This window comes from Megalobrama amblycephala, linkage group LG14 (genome assembly GCF_018812025.1).
Source record: "Megalobrama amblycephala isolate DHTTF-2021 linkage group LG14, ASM1881202v1, whole genome shotgun sequence".
NCBI lineage: Eukaryota > Metazoa > Chordata > Actinopteri > Cypriniformes > Xenocyprididae > Megalobrama > Megalobrama amblycephala.
In genome coordinates this window covers 10958450-10975542 of record NC_063057.1, presented here as the reverse complement: position 1 = coordinate 10975542, position 17093 = coordinate 10958450, and the positions used below count along the sequence as shown (strand labels likewise).

At 36.8% G+C, this 17093-nt stretch overlaps 2 protein-coding genes across 5 annotated transcripts in view; both read left to right on the top strand.

Moving 5' to 3' along the window:
* btbd11a (BTB (POZ) domain containing 11a) overlaps positions 1 to 7828 on the top strand; it is a 168761-nt gene extending 160933 nt beyond the window's left edge. For all 4 annotated transcript variants that reach the window (XM_048155192.1, XM_048155191.1, XM_048155190.1 and 1 more), the window contains 4 exons: positions 251 to 332; positions 515 to 583; positions 973 to 1086; positions 5097 to 7828. In XM_048155192.1, the coding sequence (XP_048011149.1) occupies positions 251 to 332; positions 515 to 583; positions 973 to 1086; positions 5097 to 5318 (487 nt within the window). In that variant the 3' untranslated portion in view covers positions 5319 to 7828. The remainder of the gene's footprint in view (positions 1 to 250; positions 333 to 514; positions 584 to 972; positions 1087 to 5096) is intronic.
* A 2008-nt stretch (positions 7829 to 9836) lies between these two features.
* Positions 9837 to 16174, top strand: LOC125244844 (NADH-cytochrome b5 reductase 3). The gene is made up of 9 exons (XM_048155194.1): positions 9837 to 9996; positions 10300 to 10422; positions 10500 to 10572; positions 10658 to 10764; positions 10843 to 10972; positions 11278 to 11361; positions 11460 to 11545; positions 13462 to 13561; positions 15399 to 16174. The coding sequence occupies exons 1-9, from the start codon at positions 9979 to 9981 to the stop codon at positions 15569 to 15571; spliced, it is 894 nt and encodes a 297-aa protein (XP_048011151.1). The 5' UTR covers positions 9837 to 9978; the 3' UTR covers positions 15572 to 16174.
* The last annotated feature ends 919 nt before the right edge of the window (positions 16175 to 17093 follow it).

Here is a 17093-nt window from a genome sequence, read left to right as displayed (position 1 = left end):
TAATGTCAGCATGAGCTAAGTCATATTCATGAGTTCATTATCATGCAGTGACATGACATGACATCATAGCCTGCTCGTCTACTGTACACCCGCCCCACTCTAGAACTTGTTCCTGCGCCACTGCTTTGCAATTCAGAATATCTTACAATATAAATTGTTGATGTTCTTACTGAGCTCTATAATTGATTTAATAATAACTAAAGCTTTTAAAGGAAGTTCTTGTTTGTCTCTCCCTCTTTCTGACCTGCAGGTTTAAGTCTCTGCTCTCAAACAGACCAGCAGCTGAGAACACGTGCATTGAGATCAGTCATGTCAAGTACAACATTTTTCAGGTTGGAATCTACTGACTCATAAATCCCACTCAAACTCATGTCGGTATTACAGTCAAACCACGCTACTCTAATTCCCTTCTCTGTCATCACAGTTCGGCTTAATGACAAAATGTGTCTGTACATTTGTGACTAGTACTTAGCATCTGTCTTAAAATGTTTCTTAGAAGTTTGTTGTGTTTCAGTTGGTAATGCAGTACCTCTACTGTGGCGGAACTGAGTCACTGCACATCAGGAACACTGAAATTATGGAGGTATTAAATACTCTCTTCTCTTTCCTTCTTAATGCTCATAATTCCTGCTACCCTAAAACCTTTTTTCATCACCATTGGCACTCACATACTAATGATGACTTAATGATTAATGACTTGAGATTATGTTGAATGTGATGAATGAATGAGTTACGGTCTATTGCCGTATGGGAGATTTCTCATCAGAAAACACTTTGAGGAAAAAAAAATCTATATGTAATCTCTCATTTATCTCCATCTTTACCAGATGGAGGCTCTCTTGCACATAGAACTGCAGCAGGAATTTTGATAAATGTTTATGTATTTTAAATTGAATTAAGTGATTGCTCTTGATCGTTATAAACCTGAAAGCTTGATGAGTTTGGCTCATTAACAGTCCCTCTGCTTCAAAGCTCCTGTCTTCAGCCAAATTCTTCCAGCTTGAGGCTCTCCAAAGACACTGTGAAATCATCTGCTCCAAGAACATCACCACCGACACCTGCGTGGACATATACAAACATGCCAAGGTACTCTGAAACATTCCTTTCTATTACACTTTCATTCATACATTTCCCTGGATAAGTTGTTTCATCTGTGTTGTCAGGATCGGATATTGCACACTGTATATTTGTAAAATCCTGGATTAACATTTTGATTTGCATATTTATGAGGTTAATAACACTGATCAGACAAATACAATTTGCAAACAAGAAAGCGACCCGTTTTAATAATTGCTTGTCTATCTGTGTAAATGTCAACAGCTAAATTTGCTCTGCTTGTCTTGAGTCTTTAGAAATATACTAAAAAATAAAGACAATAAAGGAAAGAGGTAGAGGTATGTTTGCTGATATTTTTAGCCATTTCCCTCAGACACAATCTAAGTTGCTGTGTGAATTATGTGTCAATAAGAAGAGATGAGGTACACTGTTATAGTACTGCATGGTTTTTACATTGTATACCTCTGGCTATCTTAGATGTATATGACTATCTTCTTTCAGCCAAACACAGTCAGAGTTAATACCCTGGCTCTTCCAAGCTTTATAATGGGAGTGAAGGGGGGGACCAGATTTTGAAGCCCAAAAAAAGTACATCCATCCATCATAAAAGTAATCCACACAGCTCCAGGGGGTTGTTAAAGGTGCCCTAGAACTTTTTTTTAAAAGATGTAATATAAGACTAAGGTGTCCCCTGAATGTGTCTGTGAAGTTTTTTTAGATAGATTTTTTTTAATAAATTTTTTTAACTGCCTATTTTGGGGCATAATTAGAAATGAGCTGATTCAGTGTGTGTGGCCCTTTAATTCTCGTGCTCCACGCCCCAAGAGCTCGCGCTTGCTTAAACAACATAAAAAAAAAGTTCAAACAGCTAATATAACCCTCAAAATGGATCTTTACAAAGTGTTCGTCATGCAGCATGTCTAATCGCTTAAGTACAGTGTTTATTTTGATGTTTACATTGATTCTGAATGAGTTTGAGGCTATGTTCCATGGCTAACGGCTAATGCTACACTGTTGGAGAGATTTATAAAGAATGAAGATATGTTTATGCATTATACAGACTGCAAGTGTTTAAAAATGAAAATAGCGACGACTCTTGTGTCTTGTCTCCGTGAATACAGTAAGAAACTATGGTAACTTTAACCACATTTACCAGTACATTAGCAACATGCTAACGAAACATTTAGAAAGACAATTTACAAATATCACTAAAAATATCATGTTATCATGAATCATGTCAGTTATAATTGCTCCATCTGCCATTTTTTGCTATTGTCCTTGCTTGCTTACCTAGTCTGTTGATTCAGCTGTGCACATCCAGACGTTCTGCCCTTGTCTAATGCCTTTCATAATGTTGGGAACATGGGCTGGCATATGCAAATATTGGGGGCGTACACCCCGACTGTTACGTAACAGTCGGTGTTATGTTGAGATTCGCCTGTTCTTCGGAGGTCTTTTAAACAAATGAGATTTATATAAGAAGGAGGAAACAATGGTGTTTGAGACTCACTGTATGTCTTTTCCATGTACTGAACTCTTGTTATTCAAATATGCCGAGGTAAATTCAATTTTTTAATCTAGGGCACCTTTAAATGCCTTCTGAAACTAAAAAAAAATATTCATATTTATAACTTTATAAACTATAATCACTGGCTTCCGGTAACGGCCGACGCAAGTTGAGTGCCGGCAGAAGAGTGACCTCTGCTCTGACCCGATGCATGATGCAGGATGTAGGAGTAGCGTAAGCTTAGGTGAGAGACAGTAGACGCCTCTCGCAGTTCAAACAAATAGGGCTGGGCAACAAACTCAAGTTCCTCTTCTCTTCTATTGAAATCCTCCGACTCGGTGTGTGACGAGACAGTTAGCTCACGAGACGAGACACAAGAACGCGACAAGATTTTTACACAGCATTTTTAAGAAATCCTCAATAACGAAATACACTGTAAAAATGTATACGCTCTATCAACTTAATAAAATTGTGGCAACAGATTACAAGCAATATTGGTCATTAAATTCAATTGAGTTAGAATTAATCAAATTAATTAATTCCTTAAAAGTCAACCATTTAAAATGTGACAGTAAAAAATAAAGAGTTCTTAATTCATCTTTAACATCTGTCTGTTATTCAGATATTTTTGTTTACATTTGACTTAAATTTCACTTGTTTTAAATGGTTGACGTTTAAGGAATTAATTTGATTAATTCTAACTCAGTTCTATTTGTTGAATTTAATTAATAATATTGCTTGTAATCTGTTGCCAAAATTTTATGGAGTAGATATAGTGTATTACAGTGTACATAGTAAAACAAATAGTCTGCTAGTGCATTTGAAATGTTCAAATCATCTTGTAATGCATGTCATTTCACTTCTACTTTGAGTATGAATTATCATATGCAGTAAAAGACAATACTCAAGCACAATAAAAGGTTTTGACACAAACTCAATTGACTGGCTTCTCTCCTGTATGATTTCAAATGAGTCTCTTCAGACCTTAGAACTGGACATGATTTGTGAGATTCTACAACTTTTGACCTCCTAACTGAACTCCTTTCCACAAATTGATCATAGAAATTAAAAACAGTATAAATAAAAATGAATAACAGTTTTCTCTTAGTCTTATTAAGTGCAAACAATAAGTGCAACCATACTCTTTCAATATACAAAGTGCAAATAGAGACCAAATCTTTCTTCAAGCATGATACAGCGCTAAGAGATGGTTACAACTACACAGCCCAGCCTAAGAAAGTTTTCATATTGGGAGATATTTGCATGCATCAGGGAGCTGGTTTCAAAATGTGGGGTATTAAAACTGCATTTGAATGTGTGCTCGTGTTTTGCTCTCGTTTTTGCAATGGCGCGTACTCTGTGAATAAGGAGCGGTTGTGCTCAGCGCATTTCCCAGATGCTTAGGCTCTGTGGTGCAACGAATCCTCCGCCATGGTCTTGTCAGTCATCTTGTCAGTTACTCTCGTTATGTGATCTACGTACGACTCTGCAGCTCATGTTGGATGAGCTGGATGGGATTGAAGCGTCCATTTTCCAACTGAATTAAATGGTTTTTATTTCATTAAAAAGCAAAATGACAGTGGAGGTGTAATGCAAACGTACACAGTAAAATCTCCAGAATTAAATCAACTCTGCTCAGAGTGCATATGGTCCCTCTCTAAATAGTGTTAAAGTAACACTGAAGCAGAGTTAAAGTTAATAGTTCTTGTGTTTCTCTTTTCTTCAGTGATTCTGCTTGTTAACAGCAGGTGTTCATCACTAATGCACAATCGTCACTTCATTAATTGTTTAATTATCTCTTTAACTTTAACTCTGCTTCAGTGTTATTTTAACACTATTTAAGAGAGGGACCATATGCACTCTGAGCAGAGTTGATTTAACTCTGGAGATTTTGCTGTGTAGCAGTGGCATATTCTATCCTAATTTAAACCTCACACACTGTTATGGCAATATCGCGAGACAGCTTTTCACCGCGACGAGAAATCTCGTCTCATTTTAATCTTGTTCCGACATTGCTCTTTAAAAATTCTCGTTTTAGGCTTCTAATTTGTGACTGGTGTTTTGTTTTGCTCTATCCTCTTCGCTTCAGTGTTCATCAGTACGTCATACGTCGGGTCAGAGGTCACTCTTCCACCGGAATTAGACTCGTGTACGGCCATTACCGGAAGCCAGTGATTATAGTTTATAAAGTTATAAATATGTATATTTTTCCTTCAAGAATACATCGTTTCGCTTTAGAAGGCTTTATTAACCCCCTGGAGCCATATGGATTACTTTTATGATTAATGGATGTGGAGCTTGGAAGAGCCAGGATATTTTTTAATATAACTCTGATTGTGTTCGGCTGAAAGAAGAAAGTCATATACACCTAGGATTGGCTTGAGGGTGAGTAAATTATGGGATAATTTTCATTTTTGGGTGAACTAACCCTTTAAGGAACAATTACAAGACATTAATAGGCATTAGAATATTGTTGAAAGCTCTATTAGGAATGTAAAATCTCACATTGTCATTACGTCCCACACATCCTCAGTTCCTGGGGGCCTTGGAGCTGGCAGCCTTCATCGAGGGCTACTTCCTGAAGAACATGGTGCTCCTGATCGAGCTGGAGAACTTTAAGCAGCTACTGTACGAGGTTCCTGCAGAGAGCCCCGGTCCAGGGCCATCCTACGACGTCCTCCATGACCTCGAGAGAACCCTGGCCCTGCGGATCCGCTCCATCCATCTCTCCACCTCCAAGGGCTCCATCGTGTGACACTTTCGCCAAACTCACGCCAACTGTTCCTTACAGCGGTTTCATCGAGAGCTCCATTATTGTGTGCCAACCAATTGGAGACATTTTAAACATCACCGCCAACATGACTAGCACCTACCCGACGAGATGCACTGTAGGGAAGGCCAAGAGATGCGTTTAAATCCACAGGCTAACATCTCCACAACATTGCAGAAACGTCAGCCTGCTGAACTCATACCATTCCAAGGGCTACGTTATGTTGTGGAAACATTCTAGCAATGTTGTGAGAGGCTAATCACGTCCAACCAACGTTAGTGCCCAGGGAAACCATGGCTTCTGATGTCATCACTGCCTCGGCGATGCATGCGGATTGGGTCTGCTTCATTTTTAGGTGGAACTGTCGCCATGCTATCCGCTGTGGACAGTTTTAGTAACACACACACAGATATATATTACTCTCCAATTGATGTAATATTGTTAGCCTGCCTTCTGAACCCTGAATTTGTGTAACTTTCCCTCCAAGTGACACTAAACGCTAAGCAAGCGATGCATGTTAAGTTCGGTAGGTGATGCTGCCATCAAGTTTCCTAAGCATTTGTTTTCAAGTTGGACAAAAACATCCATTAGGTGTAGAGTTTTAAAACTGAGGTGTTTTATATACTTAATAATACTCACATCCAATTACAACTTTTGGTATTTGTGTCACTGAACAATAATATGCCGGCTGTTTAAATCCTAGCACTTGTGTTTTAAGCTTTGCGGTTTTAAGGAATAGGGATTTGCCAACATAAATTATCCAAGCAATGGTAGACTAAACTTATTTGAGTCGTCTCTTTTAGTTTATACTTCTCCTCACCAAATGTTCATCATGTCCACCAGTGCGTTAGTTCTGAGCTATTCGTTTCAGCCCACACGTTTTAATGACCCTCCAATGTACCACTGTGCTTAGTACACTTAAAACTGAGCAGTTCATCTTTGCCTTGGGGTCGTGTAACCAACGATCTGTGTTGAATAATCTGCATGGGTCCTTCGCAGTCTGAAACTTTTGTAAAATACATAAAAACAGGAGCTCATTTTCCTTTAGTGGATGCAGAATTATTTGCTAATGCCCTTTGTGCAGGACTCTATGGTCTTTTAAGGTCTTCGTTGCTTGCAAGTCTGTCTAAATCGTGTTATGAAAGATGCCATTGCACTGGTCGCTACCTTCGTGGCCCAATGTACAAATCCCCAGTCCTCACCTGCTGTACTGCTTTTGTTCAATGTGAAAAATGTGAAGCCAGCTCAAAACAAGCTGTTTTTAGTGTGCATGTTCCGGTTTTTCCTGTGTTCGTCTGTAACCCTTCAGGATGTTGGTAAGTTAGGAACTGTACTGGACGTATGGTGTTACCAGCAAAAGATTTTATTGACCAGGCTGAACCCAAAGTAACAGATTTATATTTATGGCATTTCATCCAAAGACTCTGGAAATTACATCAAAATCTCACCAAATACTCCATTTATCGAGAAGTGACTATCCGATTAGATACGCATAACATGCTGGTAGTGCTGTCCAAGAGTCCTGTTTTGTTGTATGATTTATATTTCATGTACAGTAATGGAACAACTTGGTTATGAACATCCTCATGTAAAATGAAAGGTTGAATTATAACTAAATTTTAAACGAACAATTGAAATACATAGTTTACCGATATGTAGCTGACAATATCATGATGCAAATAATTTAAAACTGTGAAGATTTTATTTTAAAGAAACTTAGTATAGTTACTTTATTTTCTTACAAAGTACATTTATTGTGCAATCCCTGTCTGCTATTTTGTGATAAGAAGTCATGTAACTGTATCGATTTCCTTGCATTTGCAAAATGTCATTGCTTTGGCGAGCTAACACAAAAACAGACAAGGATAAATCATGTTCATGTCATTTTGAAGATCGGCCTGCTTAGTTGCAATGTCCTCAGCAAACCCCACCATATGTGTTCAGTTTAAAAAAAAAAAGGATTTGTGAAAGCAATACTTGAGACAAATGTGTCCATGCAAGGTCCGTGTTCTCGTCAGACCTACTACTTGTGCTTAGCATGGATGCTTCTCCATGTAGCCAAATGTAAAGCAGAGGCCAATGTCATGAAGTGTTCGTAAAAGCTGTATACCTCCTCACATAAAAAGAGACTTGCTCTGTGTTTCTTGGCTTCAGCTTTTTTCTGCTTCAAGGCTGTTAAACTTGCTTTAACTCCACTAATGCACACTTTAGACAAAAACCTGCATGCTTTGGCTGGATCAGATTCTAACAGAATTTGTTTGCTCTTATTATTTCACCTGATTGAAACATTGTACATTGTACAAAAGATATATAGAGAAATATCTATAGAACTTGGTGTAAATATAAGGGACGTGGTTGAGTTTAACAATCGAAAAAACAAGAATGTTACACTTGTGCTACAGTACAGTTGTTCAATGACATGCATTTGTGTACAGTCAATAGAAATGACCACGATTGACCACTGTGTTGGGTCGTCAATAAATTTCTGTGATAAACTGTCGAGTCTTGATTGATTGGCACCTTAAATGTGTTCAACAGAGCTTGTTTGTCATTTCACTGAGAATATGGGTGAAAGTTTTGCCCTCAACAAGTAAAGAGGTTTGGTTAGCCAGAGATCATGTTGGAAAGACTAAACTGGTGAGTTTGCAATGTTATATGCCCAAATCAAAACTTAGCGGAAAACATGAATGTTATTTGGAGTGTTTCCAGATTTTTATTAACTGAAACAGGGTCTGCATAACAAAACTAGCCCAATGACAATATTCCAAATATCAGAACTCAAAATAAGCCATTCCCATACCTAAAATACATATTTTAGTCACTGTCAAAATCTCTATATCATAGTGATCACAAAACGCAACATCTAGCACAGTTGTATCCTTGGTAGAATATAAAATATTTCAATACAAACATTAATGTAAAATATAGGCCTAATTAAGCAATATGTCAAATATAGGGCATATGTGCAATAACTTTCAAAATGGCACCACTTAGAATTTTAAATACATAAGTTTATTAGTGTTAACAATCATAACATTTCCTTGTTTCTTTGGGCTAAATGAGTCATTTTATTAAACAAATGTTTTGCTATATTCTAAATCTAGTTCTATATTACACAATGTACACTGTACGTTGTATATTCATTATATTGCACTAACATTACTTATGAGCAATGTTGGGAATGGGGTAATCATAACCATTTGGATTTTAACGGCAGAATCCAACCTCTAATTTTATTGAAAGGCAGCAATAATAATTAATATTTAAATTTAAAGAATTTAATTAAAGGGTTAGTTCACCCAAAAATGAAAATTCTGTAATTTATTACTTACCCTCATGCCGTTCCGCACCCGTAAGACCTTCGTTAATCTTCAGAACACAAATTAAGATATTTTAGTTGAAATCCGATAGCTCCGTGAGGCCTCCATAGGGAGCAATGGACACTTCCTCTCTCAAGATCCATAAAGGTACTAAAAACATATTTAAATCAGTTCATGTGAGTACAGTGGTTCAATATTAATCAATCAAAAAAACAAAATAACGACTTATATAGTGATGGCCGATTTCAAAACACTGCTTCAGAAAGATTCGGAGCATAAATGAATCAGCGTATCGAATCATGATTCAGATCGCGTGTCAAACTGCCAACGGCTGAAATCACGTGACTTTGGCGCTCCGAATAGCTCCGATGCTTCCTGAAGCATTGTTTTGAAATCGGCCATCACTAAATAAGTCCTTATTTAGTTTTTTTTTTTGGCGCACCAAAAATATTCTCGTCGCTTTATAATATTAATGTACTCACATGAACCGATTTAAATATGTTTTTAGTACCTTTATGGATCTTGAGAGAGGAAGTGTCCTTTGCTCCCTATGGAGGCCTCACGGAGCTATCGGATTTCAACTAAAATATCTTAATTTGTGTTCTGAAGATTAACGAAGGTCTTACATGTGTGGAACGGCATGAAGGTAAGTAATAAATGACAGAATTTTCATTTTTGGGTGAACTAACCCTTTAAGCAAGCATTAAGTTGACATGCGATTAAACTAATCAATACACCTTTCACCTGATATTTATTTCAAACATGACTGCCCAGGTGAAAAAATACTATAGTAAATACTATAGTGTTTTTGAACCATACTATAGTAAATTGTAGTATACAGTATAGTATTTACAACACTTTGTTAATGAATGCTACAGCATACTGTAGTATTAACTATAGTGAACTGATAAACTGTAATAAATACTGTAGTATACTTTAGTTTTTACTACAGTAATTGTAGTGTATATTGTACTATAATATACCCTATAGTTGTAGAAAACTTAGTACAGTATTAAGTATTTTGTTTATATTACTATAGTTGTTATATTATCACAGCAACTACAAATTAATTATCAAAACCACAAATTAATTCAAGTATTTTACTATAGTATGGTTCAAAAACACTATATTCAAACACTAATTTCAAAAATTGCATGTTGACGTTGTCGCCGTCTGGTGATCACTAGCATTTAACGTTAGCTCCTCCCTTTTCAGGAAGAGATTGTAGTTTTGACAGTCAGCTAACTTTCTAGTATTCTTAGCCTGTAAGTGTTATTTCCCGTCTTCGTTACTTGATAGTCTCTGTGTAAACACTGCAGAAGAAAATGTCCTTCATCATCAACGTGAGTATCTATATATTAAATGCATGCTTGCAGAACGTCGTTGTTGCATATATAGTTTTTTGTTGTTTGTTGCAGCACGCAACTGTATCTTGAAGCAGTAGCATACTGTAATCTCATTAGTATAGATGTTTCATTACCATTTCATCGCTTGAAAGAATGCTAATTGTATCCAGTTTGTTGTGCGTCACACACCCATTAAGTTTGTTTTTTAGCCTTTTTCTGCAGCACACGCCCAATACACGTTTGTATGTGAACCATATTATTGCATGATTAGAAAACGCCGTCTTATTTTCCTTTCTGTAGCTCATCTCTGGTAGCCTTCGCTTCGTGTTTGATTTGCTCCAGAGGCTCTTTGGCAAGAAAAGACCTGCCATTACCCTTGAAGACCCCAATGTGAAGTATCCATTGCGCCTTGTGGACAAAGAAGTGAGGATGTTTTAAAATGTGACTGTTTATCTTGTGCGCATAGGTAAGCTTTAACTCGGTCTCTCTCTTTTATTAAGATTATCAGCCATGACACAAGAAAGTTTCGCTTTGCTTTAAAATCACCCGATCATGTTCTTGGACTTCCTATTGGTGAGTGCAGTAGATATGCTGTCATTGTGCATTTGACTATTGTTCATGGGCCAACTTTAACATATGCTGAATTTTGCATCTGCAGGGCAACACATCTACCTGTCTGCCAAGATTGATGGCAATATTGTGGTGAGGCCTTACACTCCTGTGTCTAGTGATGATGACAAGGGCTTCGTTGATCTCGTTGTGAAGGTATATCATACAATGCATGTTGCTGTAAAACAAAGATTTTCATATTAAAATCCTTTTTAATTGCTTCTTTTATTTTAGATATACTACAAAAATGTCCATCCAAAATTTCCAGAGGGTGGGAAGATGTCTCAATATTTGGAGAGCCTTCGTATTGGTGACACAATTGATTTCAGAGGACCAAGTGGGCTGCTGGTTTACAAGGGCAAAGGTTTGTAGTCTTGAAATCCACTAAGAGTCAGAGAAAAGCTGTAAAACCAACTGAAAAATGTACTTTTTTTCCCCCTCCAAACCCAGTTCAGCACAAACTCCGCCCCGCAGCTTATTCTAAAGATTTCATTACTCATGTCAATCACAGTGCTACAACAGCGAGGACATCTTGAAAAATAAAAAAAAAATGCTGTGCATGAACATAAAAGCAATGAAATTATGAGTACTCTGACTATTATAAACATTATAACACCATTTCAAAATGGAGTTGACACATTGTGAATTACAGTATCAACATTTCTGCAGGATTATTTGCCATCAAGCCTGATAAGAAATCAGACCCTGTGATGAAAACCGCAAAACATGTTGGCATGATCGCTGGCGGTACAGGTAAGCACATTATCATCATGCATTTTATTATTATATCAGTTTTTGGAGCGCAATAAAAAAAAAATCCTGTTAGTACATCTTTGTTTTCTTTTTTTTAGGCATTACACCTATGCTCCAGATAATCAAAGCAGTCATGAAAGATCCAAAGGATGAGACCGTGTGTTACTTACTTTTTGCAAACCAAGTGAGCAAAGTTTTTTCTTCTACTTTAAATGTACATTTTTGTCTGTCTGACTTAGAGTCAAACCAAAAATTCAGATATTTTTGATATATTTTTACTAGTGGGTGCAGGACACTATAGTTCATTTATGTAAGTGAGGATAGCAAAATAAAGTAAACTGACATTTTATACCCAAAAATTCTTCATACAGTGGACTACCAGTAAAACTGATACAAATTTGGAACCAGAAATTATTCAGACACTTTGACCTGACCATGTTTTGCTTAAGTGTTATCTGACATAATGAAGATTCATTTTTTCTGACAGTTTAACTTGTCATATTTTATCACCATTTTTTTAAACTATAGTGAATAAACTATCAATGAAAATGTTCAAGGTGTCTGAATACATTTTGGTTTGATTGTATATACATACAGAGCTTAAAGGGGCTCTATGTAAGATTTTTACTTTAATAAAACATAAAAATACCCCGATATGTTTGCAGATATTTAGGAAACATGCTAAGTTCACCTACTTGTTTCTCAGAAAAACAATGCTACAGCCAGATATTCTACTTTGAAATGTGCGTTCCGTGTCGGAAAGTCTGTCTTTGTTTTGGTCTGTGCGAAACCATGTGCTGCCAGTTTATCCAATAGTATTTCGACATCACAGGTTGCCAGTTGGCGGAAAACACCGCATATTGCAACCATGGAAACCAACAAACAAACTGGGTCAGAGAATCGCAGATTCTACATGACGTAAAAAGCCTATGCATCCATCTAAAAATCTCTATGAACAACAGCATATTAAAACACAGATAAATCAACTCATCAGCTTACAGTGTGTAAGTCTCCTCAGCTTTCATTGTGAATTGAACGTCTTTGAACGAGGGGGCGGGCCAAACAATATTTTGAATTTGGACTGCAGTACCTATTTTGAACACTGGTTGTCATTATTACATAGAGCCCCTTTAACATTAACTTTCTTGCGTACCAGCCACTAGTGGCTAGTGGTTTTCCAAAGTCACTAGCCACTCAGCATTTTCATTGGCCACAATTTTAACATCGATACCACGGGGAAAAACTGCCATATAGATATTTTTAATATCTCATAATTTGGCAACAGGTATATTAGGCTGCTGTCACTTTAAGACCTGACACATGGATCCATTATACTGTTACACATGCGTTTTCTTTCTCAACTGTTTACGTTCACTTAAAACATAACTGACTGAGTTTGGCATTGGCATTTTGACATTATTTTGTGTGTATTTGACTGTAGCAGGGAAAAGGAACTCCATTTAATACAAAGAGGCAGCTTTATGTGCGCGCACTTTGGGTGTGAGCACGAAATTGGCGGGAATGAGTAAAATTATGCGCAATATGTGCAATCCCACGCCGAAATTCAAGCCCTGTAAAACCAACAATATTCAACCGGAGCAAATGAAACGAGCGAGTGAGGGGAGGTCAGGTTTGTGTCGAGAGATGTCAGAGAGATGAGAGAGCGAGAAAGTGCAGCTGGTATCGTGTATCTGTTCTGCGGAAAATGAGAATTGGAAGCGTTTCAGTTTTAAAAACATCAATATTTTTGGCAGCACTACATTGCACTTGGTTTATTTCAGATGCCTTTTTAAAAGACTACAATTGAAAAATGTATATATTATATATAAAATTCAACCCGCCGAAGTGGCTAGGAGTTGACTGCGTTACACTCCACTGCTGAAATCCCCCCACATTTGTTGGGTGTTAACGTCAAGCCCTGTATATATATATTTAAATGATAGATGTACTAATTATAAACCAAAAGTATGTTTAAAGTGTGTGGAATTCCTATGGACATAAAGACACAAAACCACTCTTTGGTTCAATTTGTTTGTTGTCTTGGCAAGTATTTAAAACTAAGAATTATTCCCACTTACTACTTTTTATATCTTCAAACAGACAGAAAAAGACATTCTCCTACAGGATGAGTTAGAAGAGGTCATGGTCAATCACCCCACACGTTTTAAGCTGTGGTACACTGTCGACAGGGCTCCAGACGGTAAGAACGCCTTGTTTTTGCAGATGCTGTTTAGCCAAAGAACAACTTCAGTTTAGGTCAGTGGTTCTCAACTCCAGTACATGGGACCCACTGCTCTGCACATTTTGCATATCTGACACGCTCAGTTCAGTTCAGTTCATGGAGCTCTCTCCTAACGCATAAGATAAGGGTGACATACAAAATGTGCAGAGCAGTGGGTCTTAAGGACTGGAGTTGAGAACCACTGGTTTAGGTGACTTACTCTAGTTCAACCAAACATTAAAGGGTTAGTTCACAAAAATCTCACCCTCATGTCGTTCCACACCCTTACGAAGGTGACCTTCGTTCATCTTCGGAACACAAATTAAGATATTTTTGATAAAATCCATTGGCTCATTGAGGCCTGCATTGCCAGCAAGATCACTTCCTTTTTCAATGCCCAGAAAGGTACTAAAAACATATTTAAAACGGTTCATGTGAGTACAGTGGTTCAACCTTAATATTATAAAGTGACGAGAATACTCTGTGCGCCAAAAAAAACCTAAATAACGACTTTATTCAACAATATCTAATGATGGGTGATTTCAAAACACTGCTTCATGAAGCTTCACGAATCTTCTGTTTCGAATCAGTGGTTCGGAGGGACAAAATCACGAGATTTCAGTAAACGATGCTTCGTTACTTCATAAGTGTTTCGAAATTTCAATTGTTCGCGTGACTTCAGCAGTTTCATACGCAATCTGAACCACTGATTCAAAACAAAAGATTCGTAAAGCTTTATGACACAGTGTTTTGAAATGGCCCATCACTAGATATTGTTGAATAAAGTCACTATTTTGTTTTTGTTTAGTTTTTTGCGCACAAAGCATTCTTGTCACTTTATAGTATTAAGGTTGAACCACTGTACTCACATAAGACTGTTTTCGAATATGTCTTCAGTAGCTTTCTGGGCATTGAAAAAGGAAATGATCTAGCTGGTAATGCAGGACTCACTGAGCCATCAAAAATATATTAATTTGTGTTCTGAAGATGAACAAAGGTCTTACGGGTGTGGAACGACATGAGGGTGAGTTAGTGATGGGCAAATTGAGGCTTCGTGAAACACTGAAGCAGTTGAATCAAATGTGCCGTAATGTGCCGTAATGTGTCGATGCTTCGAAACAATCTGACACCCGTCTCCACGGTGACCTCTAGTGGTCAGAACAGGCCAAACATGCATTAAAAATACCCTTTTACAAATGTATTGCAAAAGACTTATTGAAGGTAAAATCAATAAAATGCAATTAACTAATATAATAAGATTAAATATATAGTGTTTATATAATATGTGTTCTTTTATCATTTTTCAAGGCTTGTTTCTCTGTTCCATGGCTCAAGCTAAACAGGCATTTAAGAGATTAATAACTACCATTATACATTTTAATTATTATAATATCTAATTAAAACATCTACAAATGTATAAACCTGATCAGAGATCAGGTAAAACCATAGGGTAAAGCCCATAGACGCTTGTTCAATAGTTCTCAGTGAATCTACATGATTCATGGGTTCACATTATCATCGCCCTCTACTGGTGAACCATTGAAATTTCGAAATATTTTGAAATGTTTCGAAACAGTGATGACGTAATGAAGCCTCGTTTAATAAAATCACGTGACTTTGGCAGTTTGATACACGCTCCGAATCACTGGTTCGAAACAAAAGATTCATGAAGCTTCGGAGCTTCATGAAGTAGTGTTTCGAAATCGGCCATCACTAGGGTGAGTAATAAATAACAATTTTCATTTTTGGGTGAACTAACCCTTTAATAAATCAACCAGAAGGTGACAAGCTGAAATAAATCAACTTCATGTGGTAGGTTGGAAGTACAGCCAAGGCTTCATCAGTGAGGACATGGTGAGGAACCAGCTTCCTCCACCCGGAGATGACACACTCATTCTCATGTGCGGACCTCCTCCCATGATTCAGTTCGCCTGCAACCCCAGCCTGGACAAAGTGGGCCATTCCATTGACAGGCGCTTCATCTTCTAGAAGGGTCTCACCTGTGAAACCTGAAAGCAAGAGGTTTTGCATTAAACAAGTGCAGCTTCACTCAACATTATAGCCATGCTACCACCTGCCAAATATCTATATGGCTTTTATCTGGCAGTTTATATCAAAATGTACCGACTGTTTTCTTCAGAAACCTCCGTATGCATAAAGATGTGCCTGCCATTAAGTCATGGAAAAGTTGTTTGTTTTAAGCCTTGATGAAAGCAACATTTTATTTTATTTTATTTTAGCATTATATCATCAGATGCAGGATGATATTGGAATGAAATTATTTAACATGATTTTACACTTGCATTTTTGGTTAATTATGCAACTTCAACCGATATTTTTAACTATTCCACCAAAATTATATTTTTGGATGCGACCTGTTTGCAGTTCATATGCATGACCAAAATATATTTGCAATATTTTTGCAATGACCAATAGAAGTGTATATTCTTTATTGTTTTGTAATGAATATTTCAGGCTGTTTAATATGTTAAAATGCTCTCTGTACTAATCTTCACACAAAAAGTCAACCAAAACCAATGTTTATTTAATGTTTGTTCATCAACAACTAATAAAATGAAACAGTTCTGCTAATATTTGTGTTGGTCGATCTAAAATGTCTGTTCACACTTGTTTTTGTTACTGAGTCAATTTGGTGTTTTGAGCGAATCAGCTCAATTGTTCGATGACTCGTTCAGTGAGTCGCTTGTTGTTGCCACCTGCTGGCATTATATAACGAAAATGACTGTTAAATCACCACACTTGTGAAATATTTTACATTTGTTAAAATAATATATATTTTTGTGCAGTCTTACCTTAGCGTTCCACTTTAGAGAAATAAAGATCATTCACACTGAAATGAATTCTCTGCACGACAGGAAAGCTGCATGCTTCTAATCTACAGGTTGGTACACTGATGTGACACACAACTGTTATATTAATCAGTAAAAAAGACACAATTAGACAATTTATAAGTTTATTAGTTGTATCAGTCATTAGTGTATAGATTCTAGTTGTCAACGGATATTTTGATACAAACTTTAATAACTAGGCTACTTGTCCGAATCTTTTGGATACTCAAAACCACACAGTTCACTATAAATTTAATTTAAAATTTACTATTTCATTTAATTAATTAATTGATACTTATATATATATATATATATACACACTAATTGTCCACAAGAGGGCGATTGTTCACTTTTTTAAGTGACCTTAAAGGGATAGTTCACCCAAAAATGAAAATTCTGTCATCACTCACCCTCATGTTGTTCCAAACCTGTATGAATTTCTTTCTTCTGCTCAAAACAAAAGAAGATATTTTGAAGAATATTGGTAACCAACCTGTTGATGGGCCCCACTGACTTCCATAGTATGGGGAAAAGAAAAGGGGAAAAAAAACACTATGGAAGTCAATGCGGTCCATCAACTGTTTAGTTACCAATATTCTTCAAAATATCTTGTGTTTAGCAGAATAAAGAAATTCTTACAGGTTTGGAACAACTTGAGGGTG

Excerpts from the sequence above, each read along its gene's own strand:
- LOC125244844 (XM_048155194.1), top strand. Across the intron at positions 10,573-10,657 it reads TGTTCTTGGACTTCCTATTG|GGCAACACATCTACCTGTCT; the intron begins GTGAGTGCAGTA and ends TTGCATCTGCAG. Across the intron at positions 10,765-10,842 it reads TCGTTGATCTCGTTGTGAAG|ATATACTACAAAAATGTCCA; the intron begins GTATATCATACA and ends CTTTTATTTTAG.